General features: G+C 51.7%; 1 protein-coding gene across 17 annotated transcripts in view; it reads left to right on the top strand.

Moving 5' to 3' along the window:
* The window catches only part of JAKMIP3 (Janus kinase and microtubule interacting protein 3), a 90,995-nt gene that overhangs the window by 27,160 nt on the left and 40,697 nt on the right, over positions 1-23,138 (top strand). For all 17 annotated transcript variants that reach the window (XM_027528757.1, XM_027528756.1, XM_027528760.1 and 14 more), the window contains exons 2-3: positions 15,094-15,305; positions 15,769-16,266. In XM_027528757.1, coding sequence (XP_027384558.1) covers positions 15,171-15,305; positions 15,769-16,266 — 633 coding nt within the window. In that variant the 5' untranslated portion in view covers positions 15,094-15,170. The remainder of the gene's footprint in view (positions 1-15,093; positions 15,306-15,768; positions 16,267-23,138) is intronic.

Below are 23,138 nucleotides of genomic sequence, written 5' to 3'. Positions count from 1 at the left end.
CACGTATCACACAACATAGCCACATATATGACATCATATATTATACACGTATCACACAACATATCCACATATATGACATCATATATTATACACGTATCACGCAACATAGCCACATATATGACATCATATATTATACACGTATCACGCAACATATCCACATATATGACATCATATATTATACACGTATCACACAACATATCCACATATATGACATCATATATTATACACGTATCACACAACATATCCACATATATGACATCATATATTATACACGTATCACACAACATATCCACATATATGACATCATATATTATACACGTATCACACAACATATCCACATATATGACATCATATATTATACACGTATCACACAACATAGCCACATATATGACATCATATATTATACACGTATCACACAACATAGCCACATATATGACATCATATATTATACACGTATCACACAACATAGCCACATATATGACATCATATATTATACACGTATCACACAACATATCCACATATATGACATCATATATTATACACGTATCACACAACATATCCACATATATGACATCATATATTATACACGTATCACACAACATAGCCACATATATGACATCATATATTATACACGTATCACACAACATATCCACATATATGACATCATATATTATACACGTATCACGCAACATAGCCACATATATGACATCATATATTATACACGTATCACGCAACATATCCACATATATGACATCATATATTATACACGTATCACACAACATATCCACATATATGACATCATATATTATACACGTATCACACAACATATCCACATATATGACATCATATATTATACACGTATCACACAACATATCCACATATATGACATCATATATTATACACGTATCACACAACATATCCACATATATGACATCATATATTATACACGTATTACCGTAGCTTTATTGTAACCTAGAAGTCCCGGTGATAATTTCCAACTCCAAATTTGTTATTTTCCAAAATTACCTGTTAGATTTTCCCGAACTGCAAATGTAGATCGTTTGCTTTTTCCATATCTGTTTTAGAAACAGCGTTTCAGTGTTTACAAAACAAAGTCCATTGGAAGTTTGAGGTTGCGTTTGACGTCTATTTCAATTTGGGGGAAATTAACATCATAACAATATTAAGTTTTGTGATCCACAAACAGTGTAGCTCTCCATTTAGATCTTTAACTTTCTCTCATGAATGTCTTGGGGCTTTAAGTGTGCAAATATTGTAACTATTTCGTCTGATTCCTAAGTTTTCTGTCTGGTAGTTGCAACGATGCAGCACCTCTGAATCTAGTTCTGATTGCCGTGTTTGTTGACAATGGATTTTTTCCTTGCCTTTTTCTGAGTCTCATAATTTCTTGTTGAATGTCAGGCGCTGTCTGTGGAAGAGCAGTGGAGACTGAGGGAACGTATATGCCAAAAACGGGCACCTGTCTCCGTGGGTTAGCGCGTAGGTTTGAGGGACCCCGGCAGCAGGGAAGTGGGTCAGGGTGCGTCACCCCCAGCCATGCTGGCCTCGAGCTGCCGTGCAGCGTGGTGCCCGGGGCCAGGAGGGGTAGTTACTGTGTGCTCCTGCTCCGCCCTTGGTGTCTGGCGCTGTGCCTACTGGCATCTTGAAAGAGTCTCTCTCTGAAGCGGGGCTCCTTGCCCAGCCCTGGATCGCTGCTGCTTGTACCTGTGCAGGCTCATTTGGGGGAGGGGGTCTCATTCTTCTGGTCCAGGCTTAGGAGTTGAGGCCTGTGTGCCTGGAGGTTCTTCTCAGCCTTCCCGCCCCTTCCCCATCCCCCAGCTCTGCTTGCGTCCCTGCAGGATCCCTCCCCAGGGCCCTCCACTCCTACCCCAGGGCAGGAGGAAGCAGGGGTTTCCTCCCACCCTGTCCCTGCAACCGTGAGGACTAGAGGGCTTGCTGGTCTTCTCCCAGTGCCTGTGAGAAGGGGCTGGAGGTGGGCATCCGTCCTGCCCTCCACCTGCCTCGCATCTGGGTCCAGTGACTCCAGGCTGGTGTGCAGGCCCTGATCCAGCCCACAGAGACGAGCTGCAGTTGGAGCTGAGTTCTTCCCCTGAGCTCTGCCCACGGTGAGCCAGCTCAGGCCCCCCGGTCCCCTGGGACTGGCTTGTCACCCTTTGGTTCTCTCGGGACCCAACTATGCCTGGGCCCAGAGAAACATGTGATTTGGCAGATTATGTGGCCCTTTGTCATTTTTCAAGACAGGAGGGACATTTTCTCATGACTTTCCACATCTTAAGCGGAGGCAATTTTCTCCTATGTTTTAAAAACCACTCTTCGTTCCTTTTTTGGCCAGTTATGTCTTTTGATAGTTACCTGTTTATCTTGTGAGATCTTAGTGTTACTGTTGAGTTTCACAATCTCCTAATATATTATTGCAAATGATGTTTCCACTTGTTTTTAGCTTCTTAACTGCATCTCACTGGTGATAAAGCGAGGTGAGGATTTTGTGTGGTGGAATCTATTGATCTTGCCTCCTGTGGGTTCCTTTTATCTCCTTTAAGCCTAAAAAATCCTCTGTCTGGAGACTTCAGAAATGCTCCTTTCTGCATCTCCCCAATAGTTTTAGTGATTTGGTTTTTTGCCTTTAATTCTCTTAATCCATTTAGAATTCCATGTCAGAAAGGCAGTGTTCCGCAGGTTTATTTCTCCTTCACGACTGGCCAGTTAATCACCCCGGTGCTTGTGAGTGGTCCTCCCCCCTTGCCTGTGACTATGATGCTTTCTATCCTTAGATGTAACACGGGGCCTCTTTCTGAGCTGTGCGATGTTTTTCACCCGTCTGGCCATTCATGAGGCTGGGTGTTTCTTGCTTAGTAAAACTGTGTAATTTAGACTAAAGAGACTGTTTTCCCATTAGAGAAGCATTTGCCTCATCCCTCCCAGGCCCATTTCAAGCTGGTCCGGGGCAGATCAGTCAGAACCGTCAGCACGCGGTGGCGGGATCCGTCCCTCGCTCCGGGATCCGTGTGACCTCTGCGGGGCCTTGGTGGAGGCGGGCGCAGAACGTGGCCAGGCCTCTGCCCTGGGGCCTGAGCCAGGTGTCGTCCGGCAGGTCCTCCCAGAACCTCTTCTTCCTTGCAGCCCCTGCTCCCCTCTAGGGCCCAGGCCCTCCCCTCCTGGGCAGCCTGTCCTGGGCTTTCGGAAACTCTGGGCGCCCTTCCTGGGACCGTCCAGGATCAGCACCCAGGGCAGGGTCAGGACAGGAGGCCCCCAGCAGGCCCAGGTGCCGTGATGCCCCCTGATGCCCACAGGCCCGCTGGTTTGGTTGTGCATCGGGGGGGACGGTGGTCTTCGAGCAGTGACCACTGCACCAACTGTGCACACTTAGAAGGCTTTCTGGGGTGGGGGGCTGCCCACAGCCCCCTCCTTACCTCCTGGCCCCCTGCAAAGCAAGGCAGGCCCCACCTTCCGCAAGTGGAGAGTTCTGGGGCACCAAACCCAGGGAGGAGAGGAAGTTTAACTAAAGCACTCAGATTGCCAGCCCCCTTCAGCTTATTCAGAGATGTATTTCTCATACAATTTTACTTCTTAATAATTTATCAGAGTTTGTAATATATTTGTACTATTTGAGCCAGTATAGAGCAATAATAATTGCAATGATAACTCAACCTGGAAGACATTTTTATAACCTCAGCGCTGAAGGTCACAGTAAAAACTGTAAATTTCCATTTATATGCATTTTCTTGTCCTGTAAAGATGTGATAGGGTGATCAGTGGAAGCCTTCAATCAAAAAAAAAGTATCCTAATGGGGGTGATATATAACCTTATTCTGTGTGGTTGGTAGAATTTCAAAGGGAAGAGGAATAATGTGAAGATTTTACTAAAGAAGAGGTTGTTGGCGTATTTTTGAAACAAATGGCAGTGGGTCTCCGATCACTGTTCTAGTTTAGACGACGTCTGGTGCTACGTTTAAAGTTTAGAACCTCTCGTTTGGGATGGACAATTCTGCTGTTAATACCACACACTGTATTTTTTTTGTCTCAGACATGGTATTTTAACCTCTATATTATTGATGTGGGTCTTTGGAATTTATTCTCTGTCTCTTCTTGACAGGCTGCTGTTTCCCCTGCGTTGTGGGAATTGTGGCTTTATGAGCTCTGGCTGTGCTGATATTCTGGTCTGCTAACCCCCACGTGTGCCTCGTGCCTGCATTTCTTTCTGCTGCTCGGTGTTCTTTTCCTCTCATTAGGGCGCCCATTTCCCTACTTCTTTGCAGGTCTGGAAACATTTGATTGAATGCCAGACATTGTGATTTTATATTGTTGGGCTGAATTCTTTGTATTCCTTTAAATGTATTTGAGCACCCTTCTGAGCACCGTTCAAGAACACCGTTCTTGAGCTTTTCCTTTGAGCTTCCCGAGTCAGAAACACGGAGTGACTTTCAGGCTCGGCCTGTTTGGCTCAGTCCAGAGGTCGCCCTCTGGGGTCTCTCCTGCTGCCTCCGATCACAAGTCCCCGAGGGGACCCCACCAGCCCACGTGGTGCCGCCTGCTGTGGGCGGGGGTAGGTCTGGAGCCGGCTTTCCTCGGGGGACACGCCCCCTCCAGACCCCGGTTTCCTCATCTGAACAACCAGGGCTTTGGCTGGTGATCCTGAGAGTCTCTCTTGGAAATCTGGTTGTTAGACGTCTCCATTTTTAAACGCTGACCGGCCAGGTGACAGGTTTGGCAGAAGCAAAGCTGTGCATAAACTCACTTCTGTTCTTTTCAAAACTCTGGTGCTGACACCTGAGGAGGCTCAGTGGTTCACTTTGCAAAGGCGTAGCTGCTGCAGCCCCTGTGTCTCAGGAGGGGCGTCCTCCCAGGACTGAGTCAGAGAGGCTCACACAGCACGCGTCTCCCAGAGCCGCTCACTCGAGGGCAGTGCTGGGGACCCTTTGCTCAAACAGGTGGGTGGTGTCTGCCACCATTCATTTATTCATTTAAATTTGGCCACTCGGTACACGGTTTGCAGGATCTTAGTCCTCCAACCAGGGACCGAACCTGGGCCCTTAGCAGTGAAACCAGAGTCCCAGCCACTGGACCTGCAGGGAATTCCCTACAATCATTTAGTATAATGTCTGTCTTCGATCCTGAGACTTGAGCCAGCAAGTTTTAAATCACGCTTATGATTTAAATTCTAACTGAAATAGTAGTAAATACAAGTCTAAGATTTTTTTTTCTTTGATCATAAAGTTGTGGCCTTCTGCCTCCAGAAGACAGAGCAGACATACTTCTCCCTGTTCCTCCCGTTAGTACAATAAAATCTCTGGACACTGGTCTAAAACAAATATAAAGAAACTGAAAGGTGGAGTGAAGAAGGTAGGGCATCTACCGACCTCAAGACCCAGGAAGACACAGCGGTGAGCTCCCTGGGTTTTCTCCTGGGGTTGCAGTTGAAGAGGCCAGCGAGTCAGATGGATGGACGGGCACAGACAGAAGCGGCCCCAAGGAGAGCCGGCCCCCTCTGGCCGGAGGGTCAGCAGCAGACAGCTTGCTGGGGGCGCACAGATGGCAGACAAGCACAGGGCAGTGGCTGCCGGCGGTGGGGAGGGAAATGCAGATTAAAGCCACAGCGAGGCATAAATCGCACCAATGTTTCCCTAGGTCAGTCTCCCAAGGCAGTGGAAATAAAAACAAAAATAAACAAGTGGAAACTTAGCAAACTTACAAGCTTTTGCACTACAAACGAAACCATAAACAGAGGAAATATTGGCAAACAAGGCAGCTAACAAGAGCTTAATTTCCAAAATATCAAACAGCTCATAGAGCTCAACAAAACAGCAAAAAATAAGCAACCCAACCAAACTATGGGCAGAAGACTTAAATAGACATTTCTCCTAAGACATACAGATGGCCAATAGGCACATGAAAAGATGCTCAGTGTCACTAATTATTAGAGAAATGCAAGTCAAAACTACAATGAGGTATCACCTCACACTGATCAGAATGGCCATCATCAAAAAGTCTACAAACAGTAAATGCTAGAGGGTGTGGAGATAAGGCAGCCCTCCTACACTGTCGGGGGGATGTAAGTTAGTGCAGCCACAATGGACAACGGTGTGGAGATTCATCAGAAAACTAAAAATAGAATTACCATATGATCCAACAATCCCACTCCTGGGCGTACATCTGGAGAAAACTATAATTCAAAGATACACGCACCCCAGTGTTCATAGCAGGACTATTCACAGTAGTCAAGACAGTGTGGACTCTGCCTAAGTGTCCATCAGCAGATGAATAGATAAAGAAGATGTGGTGCATATATACACTGGAACATTATTCAACCACAAAACAGCAGGAAATCATGCCATTTGCAGCCAACAGATGGGCTGAGAGATTATCATCGTAAATGAAGTAAGCTAGAAAACGACAAAAAGCAATGTGATATCTCTTATACGTGGAATATAGAATATGGCACGAACGAACGTATCTAAGGAACAGAAGCAGACTCATAAACAGAGAGAAAAGGAGAGGAGGGACGGACAGGGAGTTTGGGATTAGCAAACGCAAACTATTCCATGTAGAATCGATAATAACGAGGTCCTACCACAGAGCACAGGGAATTACACTCAATACCCTGTGATAAACCATGATGCGAAAGAATATGAAAAAGAAATCGTCTATGTATTTTAAAATATATATAAAAAACTGAGTCACTTTGCTTACAGCAGAAATTAACACAACATTGTAAATCGACTATACTTCAGTTTAAAAAGTAGGTTAGAAGGAATAAAACCACAACGAGATACCACTTATCAGAATGGCTAAAATAAACAAAAAGCAGCAACACCAAATGCTGTAAAGGATGCTGAGAAACGGGATCCCTCACACGCTGGGGCTGGGAGGGTCACGTGGTGCAGCCTCTCTGGAAAGCGGTTTGCCATTTCTTAAATAACTACACGTTCAACTGTGTCTGACCAGAAATTGCACTTCTAGGCATTTGTGTCAGAGAAATGAAGACCTGGGTTCACACAACAACCTGGACATGGACATTTACAGCAGCGTGACCTGCAATAACCACCAGTTGCCCCTCAGTGGGTGAGTGGATGACTTGGCTGTACTGTGAGCTCTACACCCACAGCAGTGAACACGAATGCCCGTGAACTCTGCACACACAACCTGGATGGATCTCCAGCACTGCACTGAGTGAGGAACACTGGCTCCAAAAGGTCCTGCTGTGCGACTTCATTTCTACAACATTCTTGAAATGACAAGGTTACAGAAATGGAGGGCAGATTTGTGGTTGCCAGGGGCTGAGGCAGGGATGAAGGTAGGGGCGGAGATGGAGACAAGACAGTCTCTTTGCTGACGTTCCAGAAGCCAGCGTCTTGATCATGATTCCTAGTGTCTCAAGATGCTTCTCCTGTGGGAACTGCATGGGGGTGCACCAGGATCTACCTATATCAGCTCACAAGGCTGCATCTGAATCGACACATGGATCTGCAGCCTACCAGGCTCCTCCGTCCATGGGAGTTTCCAGGCAAGAGTACTGGAGTAGGGTGCCATCGCCTTCTCCGATATTGAAGTTTATTTAAGAATAAATCACAGCACCTCTAGGAAACTTTAGCCTTTAACTCATTCACAGGTGAGTCAGAGCTGCAGCCTGAATCACACACGTCTCCTTTCAACACAGAGGGACTGTGGGGTGGATTCAGTTCTGTAGACTAGGAGTGAGGACTCACGGCCAACTTGATGGATCAAAATGTGGGAGTGTTGAAGTCACGGCAGAGGTCTTGTGGATGAGAACTGTGGGTGTAGTGAGAAGCACGGGCATCTTCTCCATCAGAGGACCTTCACTGTCTGGTGTGATGGTCACTGTGGGTGGACGTCCCATCCTGGAGAAGTCCCCACTCTCAGGCTCAGGTGAGCTGACTGACTCACTGGGCCTGTGGTCACCCACCCAGAGCCCCCATCCGGCTCTTCCTCTCCCGTGACCTCCAACCCCACCTGGGACATTTGGGGTGAGGGGGGCTCCTTACCCAGAGCTCCTCTCCTGGAGCTGGATCCCCTCCCTGCTGATGACCAGGAGCAGGGTCGTGGCCCACCGGGTGAACCCCTGGGCCTTCTTCCTCCTGGAGAGCCTGGACCTGATTAATAGGCTTTCTTGGGTGAGGCTCATGCTTTGGGGGCTTGAGAACAACCTTCTAGAAACCTCTGGGAGGTCGTGTGCCTGGCAAGCGGACAGAGAAAAGGGACCACCCTCCTGCAGGCGGGCTGCACCCGGCTCCTCCTGCTCTCCACTGCCACTCTCGCCAGAACCTGGAGAGCGAACTGGAAAGTTCCCTTTCCTTCCCTTCCTGTCAAAGGCCGTCACCCCATTTTCTTCAAACTCTACTTCCAATCGGGGTGTGCACAAGATCAGCACACATGTGACTTCTTTGAGAACGCTGTGGTTAGAAATAGAGGTCACAGCCCAAACCCTCAAGAATTCTGCTCTCTCTCCAGAGACTCATTAAAACACCACACGTGTTTCTAAGTGTCACGTCAGCCTAGCGCAGTCAAACGAGCCTGTTCCACACGTGTCATCGGATTTGCAGCGAGAGTCTTGCCGTTACCAGTGAGGGCCTCACCGCAGGAGTGCACCAGCCCTAATGGGCCGTGTCCAGTAGGACGTGTATTCCTCTGGGCAGATGCTCCGTGCTGTGAGTTTCCTGAAAGACCATGCTCCGGAACTAGTGTGTCTGAAGTTGGGAGGAGGAGGTGCCTTGGAACCAACCCCACCCGGGTTTGAGCTCCCCACAGCCTACAGCCCACATGACTGCCCACTGCCGTCATGGCTGGACCTCCCCGCTCCTCCGAGCATTTGTCTGATGGCCTGTACTTAAGGGATCCCTGTGGGATGTGACAGGGAGCGTCCCCCGCCAACCATGGCCTTGGGTTTGCACAGAAATGACCAGACCAGAAGCATCAAACGCATCCTTTGCTGGCTGTGGGTCAGCCTCTTAACCCAGAGAGCATCCGGGCAAAGATGACCGGCTCTGCAAGGTCGAAGCCCCTTCGTGACCCTGCTCACTCACCCCTTGCTGGGGCGTCACCCAGGTGATGCCTGCGTGTTGGCAGTTTCCTTCTACCTGCATGCTTGGGGCAGCACACCAGCCCGCGGGCTCCACGTGGAGAAAACTGGATGGAGGCCGGCAGGACCGAGGTGGGGCGAGGTGTCCAGACCAGCCTCCAAGGTGACCCAACCGTGGTGCCAACACGCCCTGGGCCGCAAGCTGTGTCTGACTCTAAACCCTCCGAGCACAAAACAACTCACTCAGAGACCCGAGGGGCGCTCTTCTGCTTGCGTTATTACCTCCTTGGAGACCCTGAGATGGGAGTGGGCGGACTGCACCATCGACCTGATCATTTAAGGACTTCCGACCAAAGCGGGGCACACACGGTTGGCTGGGGCCTCATGTGGGTGCCGGTCTGGCATGGGGAGAGTGAGAGGACCCGGAGAGATGCCCGCCCTCCTCCTGTCCCTGGGCTTCCTGCGGGGGCGCAGAGGTCACACCGGCTTCGGAGGGTCTGATTCAACCTCAGGACCAAGGTGCCGGCACCGCGAGGCAGGCTCTCACCACGAACCGCGTGCAGAGGTGCTCAGGTGCGTCCTCATCAGGGGGCTGCCTCCGGGTCGTGCCTTACAGCCCCTTCCCACCAGCACCTCAACCCCCAGCCTCGAGCCTCGTGAGCAGGCCGCCAGAGGCCTGACTTGAGTGTGTTCTGCATTGAGGTTCAGACGGCGTGGGCGGTGGCTCCAAGTGGAAGCTGGGCTCCGTCCACCTGGCACGGCGGATCTGACTCAGTCCTGCTCCCAGGGAACCGGGCCTTCCCTGGAGACCGAGAGCCTGCAGTGCGCTGGGCCCCTAGGTCACCAGGGCCTCATGGGAGTTAGTGAGGCCAGGCAGAGGGGGTCAAGCCAGGGAGGCGTGTGCAGGGCTGCACAGGAGAAGGGGTGGGTGCTGGGAGGGCCGTCCGAGCGCGGCCCCCGTGGTGGGGAGGTGGTGGAGGGGGGAGGCGGGGAACCCCTGTGCTCGTGAACCACAGGTCACAAGCTGCTGCTGCGCCCCCGCCCCTACCCTGACCACTCAGCCCTGGGGCTCTGTGCCCTGCCGTCCCCGCAGGATCCGTGAGGGGCCGTGCGGGGCCATCTGGGATGGGCGGCGTGGGCTTCAGAGGGGGCCCGGAGGGTCTCGGCCACAGGAGACCCTCGGGAGAGCGGAGGGGCCGACCCCGCTGGCTCCAGCCCCCGCGCTGACCCGGGCGACCCCGGGAGTGGTCCCGAGGGCTCTGTCCAGCAGAGCCCCACCCCCGCCCGGGGTCCTGCTCAGGCCTGAACCCCACTGGCCAAGCTTGGGGCTCTTCAGAGAGTGTGCCATAGCCCTGGGCACCATCCAGGTTGCCGCGTGGGAGCCAGAGCTCCTGGCATCCCCAAGGGGGAGGCTCCGCGGTGCCCGCTGGACCTGACGCTCCCAAGGCCTCTGTCTGCCCTCCGCCCACCCCGTCTGTCTCCCGGGTAACAGGAAGGACGTGGGAGCGTGACGGCATCCGGGAGACGAGTGACCGTGGCAGCTGGCACTTCACTGGTGTGGGTGTGTGAGCACCAGGACGTGGGCCAGAGGCCCCGGAGCCCCCAGGCACACGCAGCCTCCGAGTCACTGGTGTGGGCGCTGTCCGCTCGGATGTGGGAGGAGCCGGGGCGGCGCTCCAGCCAAAGGCTCAGTGCGCATGCGCTCAGTGCAAGTAGGGTGTGGGGAGGGGCGACCCCCACACTGCTCACAGGGAATCATCCCATCAAGCGCCCCCGGGGGCACAGCCTCGGGGCGGGCGGGGCCCTGGAGTCCCTGCCCCGGCGTGGGCGTCTGGGACACCCCGCACGCTCCCAGCGGGCTCTGGGGAGAGTTCGCCTGTCCACACTCTTCCCATAAATAGCGACTTCAACACACTTGCTCTTTGTGCCCAAATGCGCTGGGAAAGGCAGGACCTCGCCTTTAGGGGGCTGCCGGGCAGGGGCTCGAGGCCTGTTATTTTATCGAACGAAAGCTATCGGTGCCGGGAGGCCAGGGCCTGGGCAGAGGCTGCTCAGTACCCCGGGGTCCAGGCGGCAGGCAGGGGTACCAAGCAGCCCGAGCCATGCTGTCCGTGTGAGCCTGTGGGAGGAAATGCTGGCGGACTGTGGACGAGCCAGCGGCTGGGTGGGCCGGGCTGGCTGGGGGGCGGGAGCGGGGAGCGCCCCTCTGCTGCCGGCCAGTGTGGGCACCGCCCCGGGCCTCTGGCTCATTTCACCCTGCCCTTCCTCTCCTCTCAGATGGCCGGTGAGGCTGCCTCTCTGTCCAGGAAAGGCCTGCGGAGTTTCATTTTAAAATAAGTAAAACATAACACGCCTGTTTTCAGAAAACATTGAGGAAATGCTAGCTGGGGTGGACGGCAGCCAGCCAGTTGCACAGGAGCTCGGAATTCCCTGTGATCTGAGGCGGACACAGGGCAGCGGGGGTTTCTGGGGCCGGGGAGGGGGTCTGGTCAATGTTGCTTAAAGGCAGCTGCAGAGAACAGACCAGAGATGGTCACAGGGGTCCTAGGGAGGGTGGCCAGGCGGCTGAGGACGCTGCACAGCAACTGTGGGGCCAGGCTCCTGCTCACAGAAGGCTGAGGGCTGGGGTCACCGAGCCCCCCACCTGGAGCTCCAGGAGGCCAGTAGGAACCCATGGTCCTGCAGGGCTCCCAGACCTGGCCTGGAAGAGCCTGAGCAGTGTACCGGGCAGGTGTCTAAGCACAGGATGGAGGCCTCGGGGACACCTTGGGACACTCTGTGTCTCTGTGCCGGTGAGGAGACAGGCAGGGGGAGGGGGCCAGGCAGCAGGGGAGCAGAACCCCGAACCCCTCTGCCTTTTAATCCAGGCAAAGCTAGTGGACTCTCCCAGTCTCACACTGGGTGCTGGGCACTGGGATACGGGAGGAGTGGGGGCTGCCCCGGGCCTGGGCCAGCAGACTCAGGCGTCCAGGTGGGGTGACAGGTGAACAAGCCAGGGTGGAGCCCGGAGCCCAGGTGGTCCAGGGTGTGCGCACGCCCACCAAGACTTGGTCTCCTGGGCTGAGGGTGCAACCCCTTCCAAGCTGGTTCATGGGCCCCAGGGGTCCCAGACGCCCCTCCGTTCATGTCAGAGAAGCTCGTGTTTCACACCCGCTCCTGCCATCCATCTGCCACACATCCTGTGAGAAGTTGGGCCCTAACTTTGGTCCCCAGAGTCTTATTGCAAAGGGGCAAAGAATAAACATGTACTGAGGAAAGTAGGGAAAACCACTAGACCATTCAGGTATGACCTAAATCAAATCCCTTATGATTATACAGTGGAAGTGAGAAATAGATTTAAGGGCCTAGATCTGATAGATAGAGTGCCTGATGAACTATGGAATGAGGTTCGTGACATTGTACAGGAGACAGGGATCAAGACCATCCCCACGGAAAAGAAATGCAAAAAAGCAAAATGGCTGTCTGGGGAGGCCTTACAAATAGCTGTGAAGAGAAGAGAAGCGAAAAGCAAAGGAGAAAAGGAAAGATATAAACATTTGAATGCAGAGTTCCAAAGAATAGCAAGAAGAGATAAGAAAGCCTTCTTCAGCGATCAATGCAAAGAAATAGAGGAAAGCAACAGAATGGGAAAGACTAGGGATCTCTTCAAGAAAATTGGAGATACCAAAGGAACATTTCATGCAAAGATGGGCTCGATAAATGGTATGGACCTAACAGAAGCAGAAGATATTAAGAAGAGATGGCAAGAATACACAGAAGAACTGTACAAAAAAGATCTTCATGACCCAGATAATCATGATGATGTGATCACTGACCTAGAGCCAGACATCCTGGAATGTGAAGTCAAGTGGGCCTTAGAAAGCATCACTATGAACAAAGCTAGTGGAGGTGATGGAATTCCAGTTGAGCTCTTTCAAATCCTGAAAGATGATGCTGTGAAAGTGCTGCACTCAATATGCCAGCAAATTTGGAAAACTCAGCAGTGGCCACAGGACTGGAAAAGGTCAGTTTTCATTCCAATCCCAAAAAAAGGCAATGCCAAAGAATGCTCAAACTACGGCACAATTGCACTCATCTCACACGCTAGTAAAGTAATGCTCAAAATTCTCCAAGCCAGGCTTCAACAATAAGTGAACCGTGAACTTCCTGATGTTCAAGCTGATTTTAGAAAAGGCAGAGGAATCAGAGATCAAATTGCCAACATCTGCTGGATCATGGAAAAAGGAAGAGAATTCCAGAAAAACATCTATTTCTGCTTTACTGACTATGCCAAAGCCTTTGACTGTGTGGATCACAATAAACTGTGGAAAATTCTGAAAGAGATGGGAATACCAGAACACCTGATCTGTGCCGGAGCCAGCTGGCAAAGTCGATCAGGTCCCGAGAACGTGCACGGCGGGGCTAAGAAAGAAACTAAAGCAAGAGACTACAAAGATGGGGTCGAGAGGTTCAGACACGTCACCACGAAGGGACGCAGTCTGACACCAACTTTATTCAACATCTCATATTTATACAGAAAAGCGTGAGAAAGACGAAACAGTTGACATTTTTTCTTAGTTGGCCTATACATCTTACAAACAGTTACAAGAAATCTTGAGAGCATGGGAATGGCTCCCTGTTATTATTTCTTACACCAGATAACATTTCTCTGTGCATGAGAAGTTTGCACAGAATTCCAGGTGCCTGCAGTAAATAAGCACCTAATCTCTGGGGTGGCAGGACAGAGAGCTATGTTTGCAAGCAAACCCTCAAGGACTGAGGCAGCTCCCAGAGCTGTGTCCTTCAGACAAAGGACCCCGTTCTCACAGGCAGCTCCCCGCAGATCTGCCTCTTGAGAAATTTGTATGCAGGTCAGGAAGCAACAGTTAGAACTGGACATGGCACAACAGACTGGTTCCAAATAGGAAAAGGAGTTCGTCAAGGCTGTATATTGTCACCCTGTTTATTTAACTTATATGCAGAGTACATCATGAGAAACACTGGGCTGGATGAAGCACAAGCTGGAATCAAGATTGCCGGGAGAAATATCAATAACCTCAGATATGCAGATATTACCACCCTTATGGCAGAAAGTGAAGAGGAACTCAAAAGCCTCTTGATGAAAGTGAAAGAGGAGAGTGAAAAAGTTGGCTTAAAGCTCAACATTCAGAAAACGAAGATCATGGCATCCGGTGCCATCACTTCATGGGAAATAGATGGGGAAACAGTGGAAACAGTGTCAGACTTTATTTTTCTGGGCTCCAAAATCACTACAGATGGTGACTGCAGCCATGAAATTAAAAGACGCTTACTCCTTGGAAGGAAAGTTATGACCAACCTAGATAGCATATTCAAAAGCAGAGACATTACTTTGCCAACAAAAGTTCGTCTAGTCAAGGCTATGGTTTTTCCTGTGGTCATGTATGGATGTGAGAGTTGGACTGTGAAGAAGGCTGAGCACCGAAGAATTGATGCTTTTGAACTGTGGTGTTGGAGAAGACTCTTGAGAGTCCCTTGGACTGCAAGGAGATCCAACCAGTCCATTCTGAAGGAGATCAGCCCTGGGATTTCTTTGGAAGGAATGATGCTAAAGGTGAAACTCCAGTACTTCGGCCACCTCATGCGAAGTGTTGACTCATTGGAAAAGACTCTGATGCTGGGAGGGATTGGGGGCAGGAGGAGAAGGGGACAACAGAGGATTAGATGGCTGGATGGTATGACTGACTCGATGGACGTGAGTCTGAGTGAACTCCGGGAGTTGGTGATGGACAGGGAGGCCTGGCGTGCTGCGATTCATGGGGTTGCAAAGAGTCAGGCACGACTGAGCGACTGATCTGATCTGATCTGATCTGATCGTCTGTTATCCCAGAGGCACGAGAAATGTGCTTCCATGGAGAGGGTTCCATCCGGGGTGTGGGTGGAGGGCAGGCGGCCCCTGCGGTCTGTGACACGGTGGGCAGTCCGGCCGAAGACTCAGGCCAGCAGATGTATCCCCTCGCACCCTGTTCGTGGGTCCCCCCAGGCTCCGTGCGGTCTGCTCACAGCGCGCTTTCCCTCAGGTGAGTGAGAAGATGTAGAGAAGCTACAGGCAGGCGATCGGCCCAGACGCGCGGCTGCCCCTCGGGCCACCCTCACCATGTCCAAGAAGGGCGCAGGCGGCCGGAGCAAGGGGGACAAGGCGGAGGTCCTCGCCGCCCTGCAGGCTGCCAACGAGGACCTGCGGGCCAAGCTCACTGAGATCCAGATCGAGCTGCAGCAGGAAAAGAGCAAGGTGGGCCCCCAACCCCGCCCCCACACACAGCCCCCGCCCCGACCCGCCCCCACCCCGCCTGCGTTGGTTTCTCCCTTTGCTGAGAGTGTCGTAGAAGGTAAGTGAGACATCCCTCGTTTGGGCTGAAGCCGTCCGGGGGGCAGGAGCCCCCACCCCCTGCCCCCTACGGCTTGGCCCCTCCTTGGCGGATTCGTTTGAGAGGTGCTGGTTTCAGCCTCCTGAGCACGCAGGTTTCCGGACACCCGTGCGTCTGCTCTCTTGCTTCCAGGGTTGGCGCCTACTGGGTGCATAGTATCACGCTGCCCACCCACGAGGCTTGACTGTTTTCAACCTGTGTTTTAACGAGACCTTCCCTAATAGACGGTAGCTCCCAACTCTGCAAGAACACACAGCCTTTCCGAACGCTGCGCTCGGGTGTCGCGGCAGTCTGGCTCCGGGCCGACCGTGTCTCGCTGTGCCGCAGGTCGGCCGGGTGGAGAGGGAGAAGAACCAGGAGCTCAGGCAGGCGCGGGAGCACGAACAGCACAAGAGCGCCGTTCTGCTCACCGAGCTCAGGACCAAGCTGCACGAGGAGAAGATGAAGGAGCTGCAGGCGCTGCGGGAGGCGCTGCTGCGGCAGCACGAGGCCGAGCTGCTGCGCGTCATCAGGACCAAGGACAGCGAGAACCAGCGGCTGCAGGCGCTGCTGCACGCCGTGCGCGACGGCGGCCCGGACAGGGCGCGCACCGTGCTGCTGTCCGAGGCCAAGGAGGAGGCCAAGAAGGGCTTCGAGGTGGAGAAGGTGAAGATGCAGCAGGAGATCTCGGAGCTGAAGGGCGCCAAGAGGCAGGTGGAGGAGGCGCTGACCCTGGTCATCCGCGCCGACAAGATCAAGGCCGCGGAGATCAGGAGCGTGTACCACCTGCACCAGGAGGAGATCTCCCGCATCAAAAAGGAGTGCGAGCGCGAGATCCGCCGGCTGGTACGTGCGCGCGGCGGGTGCAGGGGCGCGCAGCGGGGCGGGGCTGGTAAGGGGGGCTCAGGGGGCGGGGCTCAGGGAGGGGCGGGGGCGGGGGCGGGGGCGGGGCTGGGGCGGGACTGGGAAGGGGCGGGGCGGGGCAGGGCTCGGAGGGCAGGGGAGGGGAGGGTAAGGGGGGCTCAGGGGGCGGGGCTCAGAAGGGCGGGGGCTCGGGGGCGGGGCGGGGTGGGCGGGGCTCGGGGGCGGGGCGGGGCGGGCGGGGCTGGGGGAGGGCGGCTTGGCGCCGGACAGGCGGGGCAGCGCTTTGTCTTTGCTCTCAGGCGGTTCGGCCCGCACAGGGGCACAGGGCGCCTCGCACCTCTGCTCTTGGTTTGAGGACTCCAGAGAGGCCAGGCTGCTGAAAACAGCAGGATGCGGTTCAGAACTCACCAGTCAGTCAGTGGCCCAGGGCCCAGGAGGCCGCAGTCCTCCCCGCTCCACCCCACCCAGCTTTCCTTCCCATTTCCAGCTTGGTCAGAACCAGACGCCCACAAGGGGGCCTCCCCCGTCCCCCAAAAGTGGGTTTATGAAAGATCCCCCGTCTTGCAGCCCCATGTTAAGCTCAAGGCGTGCAGGGGCCAGTTGGATGACATAAGCTCCGGCTCCATAACCAGGAGGGTCTGCAGTTAGTGAGCTCGCTGGACCCAGAGAGGGGAGATCAGAGGCCTACAGGCAAGGGTCCCGCCCAGGGCCATCCCAGCGATCCCGAGCTGTGAAGTCTGGGAAGGAGTGGCTCTTCGCAGGTCAGGAACTCTGTGCATCCCCTGGCTCCCATGAGTAGCTGCCGGATGCTCCCGAGCCCCTGTGAGGAGAGGCTGTGAAGAACGCTCAAAGGTTGTGGGGGGTTCCACTCGATTCTCCTCATTCCTTGGAGCCTGGACCTCCTTGGCGACTGGGGGGAAATGAGCCTGTCAGTCCTGCCAGGCACTTCATCAGGGCACAGCTGGCTTTGCAGCTGGCTACCCTGGGGACCCCTTGGGGGTGCAGCCAGCTTTCCTCCAGCACAGCCGTGCACCTCTCCCAGCCTCCTGGGCTTCTGGGTTCCAAAGACCACCGTGTTGGTTTCCCAGAAGCGTTGCAGTCGCTCTGGACGCAGGGCACAGAACTGGGGGCTGTGAACAAGCACAGGTCTGTCACGCTGTGCGTGCGGGGCCCAGACACCCCTCCCCGGGTGGCCCCCTCCCCCTTTCCGGAATGTCCCTGTTCCACACTCTCCCTTTCAACTGTGCATTCATCTCTGGGCTGTGTGTTGGTACCGGGTCAGCACCCACTGCCCAAATCCACACTCTGTCCATCACCTCGATTGGCCTTGGTGTTCATCATGGAGGCTCGTGGCCCGATTTCCTTAAGCACAGGGTCATAACAGAACCGACCATAGTCCTCAACCTTGACCTGGGCTCCCCAGAGGGACCCACTTGCAGTTCTAGCTCATTCTTCCGAGTTTTATTCCAAACCCTCAGTATGTGCCTGCACCTCCCCTTCTTGATTCTCAGGTTTAGCTCTTCCTCTGTTTCCCGATTAGCCTCTCGCCCCCCGAGTCCCATTCTCAACAGGACACACAGTACACCCCAGACAGGGAGGGCAGCTTTGCGGAGCCCCAGGGACCCCGGTGGGGCCTGGCTGTGGCTCCAGGGAAGGGGCCAGGGCAGGTGCTGCCCCTATGGGCAAGGGCCTCGGACAAGAGGGTGGCTCTGGGGGCACTCGGCCCAGTCGAGGAGCCGAGGGAGCAGGTGCCCAGACGCCCACTCCCCGGGCCCTTCCTGCTCTGGTTCCTGTGCCCGGGAGGTGGGGCGCGAGCCAGGGAGAAGGCTGTCGGGACAGGCTGGCTGCTCCGTCGGGGCTGAAATGAGTGTTTACTGTTCGTGTTACAGTTGCTCTGTGAACGTTCACCAAAGACCCACTGTGGCCCACAACCTCTCTTGTACACACTTTTATTTTCCACCAAATTAATTTTTTCCATTTGCTTAATTTTCAAGTGAACGGGTGTTAAGTTGCTTTAGTTGAGTCCAACTCTTTGCGACACCCCTGAATTTCTGGAGGAAGGAATCCCCGGTCAATACAGTAAAGCATTAGGAATCCTGCCCATGTCTGTGTTCCGAGACATCCTTCCTGGAGCGCTTGCTCTTCACATCTCCCCTGGACAGACCGGTTTCCTGAAGCAGCCCGAATCCTGAATTCTCTTTGTCACCAACCTGGGAAACCATCCCTCCCTCCTGTGTTAGACCCCTCCCTTACCTTCCTCTTTCTAGGATGAATGTTTCTCAACTGGGGGAAAGTACATTCTCTGATCGCTTTCTGGAGACAGAAGGAGGGAAATGTATTTTGTGAGACTTTGTGTGCGTGGAGTTTTTAGTCTAACCACACTCACAGTGGATGTTGTAACTCGATGTGGTATTAGAGGTTGGAAAACTTTTATTAGAATTTGAAGGGATTTCTGCGTTGTCTTCTGACTCTGAGTGTTGGTCTTAAGAAACTATACGGTATTCTGATTCCTGGTCCTTCCTCATCCTTCCCCAGAAGTTATGGAACACTGGCCCTGTGCCCGGAGCGTCACTGATTTGGGTTGATGTGCCTTTAGTGTAAGTATTGGTTCACCCAGCTTACCAGGCAGTTAGGAACACTTTCTAACTGGAAACTCATGTCTCTCGGCTCGGGAAAGCTTTGTTCTTCTGTCTGCTTCCTCGCCTTCTCCCTCTCTTCCTTCCAGAACCCGCATTAGCCAGACGCTGGGACTTGGACTTGATACGCTGATTCTCTTCTTTTTCTCTCCAGCCTTGGCTTTTGGTTCTACTTTCTAAGAAATGCCCTTGACTTTCTGATCTAACTTTTCTGCTTAGTATTTTTGTTTCTGCGTTCATAATTTAATCCTAATTTGTTCTCTGGAAGTTTGGTCATTCCCCTGTTACTCATAGATGTAACATCATCTTATTTCCCTGAGAGTAGTGTAATACTTACGTTTCTTATGTAAGAAATGCAGCACTTACATTTATCCTACAGCTTTGTCTGTCCCTTCATTGTCTGTCTGCTTCAGACCCTCTTTTGCCTCGTTTCATCCCAGCTGCTGTCTCTCATGTTGGAGGGTGTCCTCGAGTGACAAGGGCTTTACCTTAAGGTGAACTGGAAGAGATGCTGCCATTTTCTTGGGGACATTTTTCCTTTCATCTTTTTTTTTTTTCTTTTGCCTTTTTCCACTGAGGAATTCACGTCAGGGCACTAAGGCCAAAGAAATAAATTTAAAAACATGAGATTGGAAAGGAAGAAATAAAACTGTCTTCCGTGGGTGACATGACTTTGTAGGCAGAACACTCTGAGGAATTCCCCCAAATGGACTGTGGAATGAATTCAGCAAGGTTTCAAAATACAGAAACAATATGCAAAACTCAGGCGTATTTTATATGCAAGCAACAGTCCAAAATGAAACTTTTAAAAATTCCACTCATAATGGCGTAAAAAACACAATAAAAGATTTGGGAACAAGTTTAACAAAAGGCGTGCAAGGCTTGTACACTGAAAATACGGACACACAACACGGCTGAGAGGGACTGAGATGAGCCACGTGCAGAGGAGCTCCCTGGCCGTGGATGGGAGAACCAGGGTCGCTGCAGGGGCACTTCTCCCCAGATCAGCATGAAGAGTCACGCAGGGCCTGTGAGAGCCCCGGAAGGCTGCTCTGCAGGCAGGGACGAGCTGCCTCTAACGTTTACACTAAAATGCAGCCAAGTGTCTCCCCTCCTCCGCGGGCTTTCTGTGTCCTCAGCGATGGTGCCTTGTGAGCTGAAGGTTTAGATTCTAGAGCAGTCTGATTTATTAGGCTTTTCCTTTAAGGTTGGTGCTCATTGTGTCTTGTTTAAGAAATTCTTTTATTCTGAAGCATGAAGATTTATGTTTTTAAAAGTGTATAGTTTCATCTTCATGTACAAGTCAGCCCTGCTGCATCATGTGTGTGTGAGTCTGTGAGTGTGTGTGTATGAGTGTGTGTGTGTGAGATATGTAAGGCAGAGGCCCACTTATATTTTTTTCCATATGGACATACAGTTGTTCTAGCAACTTTTTTAAATTTTTTTGGCCATGGAGCATGGTGTGGAGAATCTTAGTTCCCACCCACTAACCCCCAATCTAGGACCAAACCCATGCCTCCTACAGTGGAAGCTGTAGTTTTAACCACTGGACAGCCAGGAATGTCACATAACAGCTCTTAAAAAGACAATTTGCCCCCCAGTCCTCTGCCATGCATTAACTATTCTTAAATGAGAGGGTGTTTTTTCATCATCTGTCCCATTTCAAGCCTATTTTATAGGAAACATTTCAATCTTATCATCAGCTGAATTTCTGAGTAGCAAGTCCTCCCACTGTGTTCTTCTTGAAGATTCAGTCCTTCAGGCTTCCATGGAAACCTCAGAATCATTTTTCCTAAAAAAACATTGAAATTTTTATTGGGATCATAGCTAACTGTTAGAGGACAAGTTGTAACAGAGGGTATAATCATGATGGTTGTAAAAATATGCACTGAATACATGTCAAAAATTTTATTTAAATCAGTGACTAAAGAGAAACAAGTAAATGCTACAACTAATTCGAACAAGGATTTGGTCTGAATTGGTTTCTGTTCCCTACCTGGCAAAGATCCTTTGCAAGGCCACAAACATCCCCTGGATCATGGAAAAAGCAAGAGAGCTCCAGAAAAACATCTATTTCTGCTTTATTGACTATGCCAAAGCCTTTGACTGTGTGGATCACAATAAACTGTGGAAAATTCTTCAAGAGATGGGAATACCAGACCACCTGACCTGCCTCTTGAGAAATCTGTATGCAGGTCAGGAAGCAACGTTTAGAACTGGACATGGATCAACAGACTGGTTCCAAATAGGAAAAGGAGTACGTCAAGGCTGTATATTGTCACCTGCTTATTTAACTTATATGCAGAATACATCATGAGAAATGCTGGGCTGGAAGAAGCACAAGCTGGAATCAAGATTGCCGGGAGAAATATCAATAACCTCAGATATGCAGATGACACCACCCTTATGGCAGAAAGTGAAGAAGAACTAAAGAGCCTCTTGATGAAAGTGAAAGTGGAGAGTGAAAAAGTTGGCTAAAACTAAGATCATGGCATCCGGTCCCATCACTTCATGGGAAATAGATGGGCAAACAGTGGAAACAGTGTCAGACTTTATTTTTTGGGCTCCAAAATCACTGCAGATGGTAATTGCATCCATGAAATTAAAAGATGCTTACTCCTTGGAAGGAAAGTTATGACCAACTTAGCATATTCAAAAGCAGACACATTACTTTACCAACAAAGGTCCGTCTAGTCAAGGCTATGGTTTTTCCAGTGGTCATGTATGGATGTGAGAGTTGGACTATAAGGAAAGCTGAGCGTCGAAGAATTGATGCTTTTGAACTGTGGTGTTGGAGAAGACTCTTGAGAGTCCCTTGGACTGCAAGGAGATCCAACCAGTCCATCCTAAAGGAGATCAGTCCTGGGTGTTCATTGGAAGGACTGATGCTGAAGCTGAAACTCCAGCACTTTGGCCACCTGATGCGAAGAAGTGACTCATTGGAAAAGACCCTGATGCTGGGAAAGATTGAGGGCAGGAGGAGAAGGGGACGACAGAGGATGACATGGTTGGTTGGCATCACCGACTCAATGGACTTGAGTTTGAGTAAACTCCGTGAGTTGGAGATGGACAGGGAGGCCTGGCGTGCTGCAGTCCATGGGGTAACAAAGAGTTGGGCACGACTGAGTGACTGATCTGAACTGACCTGGAGGAAGTGTTTGCGTTGCTAACAGTTTTCTCCAGGTAAACACCTGTCTCCTCAGAGTCATAGGATGGCCTAATCACAGACGAAGGCAAGCACCTCTGTGGGATCAGACAGCTTTCCAAGGCTCCAGCGCTCCTAGAAAAGGAATTAATTTTGCGTTTTGCTGATTTTAGAGTCTTTTGCAGTTGTTCCCTTTAGGATCCATAATCCTTGTGGGGAATCTCCTTTAGTTTCATGTATATGCGTGTATACGTATATATGTATATATTTCACAGACACACACACACACACACACATATGAGCTTCCCTGGTGGCTCAGATGGTAAAGAATCCACATGCCAGTACAGGAGACCCAGGTTCAATCCCTGGGTCGGGAAGATCCCCTGGAGAAGGAAATGGCAAGCCACTCCAGTATTCCTGCCTGGAAAATCCCATGGACAGAGGAGCCTGGCAGGCGGCAGTCCATGGGGTCACAAAAGAATTGGATACAACTGAGTGACTAAGCGCGCACACACACACACACACTGTATGCGTATCACTGATGACATACATTCCTGACAGCAAGAAGACTAGCGCTTCTTTTCTGAGACGCCCACCCCTGCCCGAGGCCCACAGCTCCACTTCCCTCTTAGTCCAGTGGGCAGGGAACGGGGTGTAGCTCACATTCCACCCACTGCACTTCCCGCCCCTTCCACCAGGCGTCGCTGTTGGAGGCCGGTCCATGAGACGCTGCCCAGACGGGTATCAGGACCCAGCGCGTCCCCAGCCCCACCTCCGTCCACCTCAGCCACTGTTCCCAAAGCCCAGTCATGTCACAGAATACACGCGGTAATTTTTCCAGCTTTTCTGGGATACATCGCTGTATAGGTGTAAAGTGTACAGCATGTGGTCTGACTAACCCGTGCGAGAAGTGACCACCTCCGTGAGTTTAGTTAGTATCCAGCAGCTCACGTACAGGCAACAAGACGAAAAGCCAAAAGAAAATTAAAAAAATTTTTCCTTGTGATAAGAACTCTTAAGATCTACTCTGCTAACAGCTTTCATATATATCAATATAAATCAGTGCTGTGTTT

Source organism: Bos indicus x Bos taurus, chromosome 26 (genome assembly GCF_003369695.1).
Source record: "Bos indicus x Bos taurus breed Angus x Brahman F1 hybrid chromosome 26, Bos_hybrid_MaternalHap_v2.0, whole genome shotgun sequence".
Lineage (NCBI taxonomy): Eukaryota > Metazoa > Chordata > Mammalia > Artiodactyla > Bovidae > Bos > Bos indicus x Bos taurus.
The sequence above is the reverse complement of the archived record's forward strand: the minus strand, read 5'-3'. Positions and strand labels throughout refer to the sequence as shown.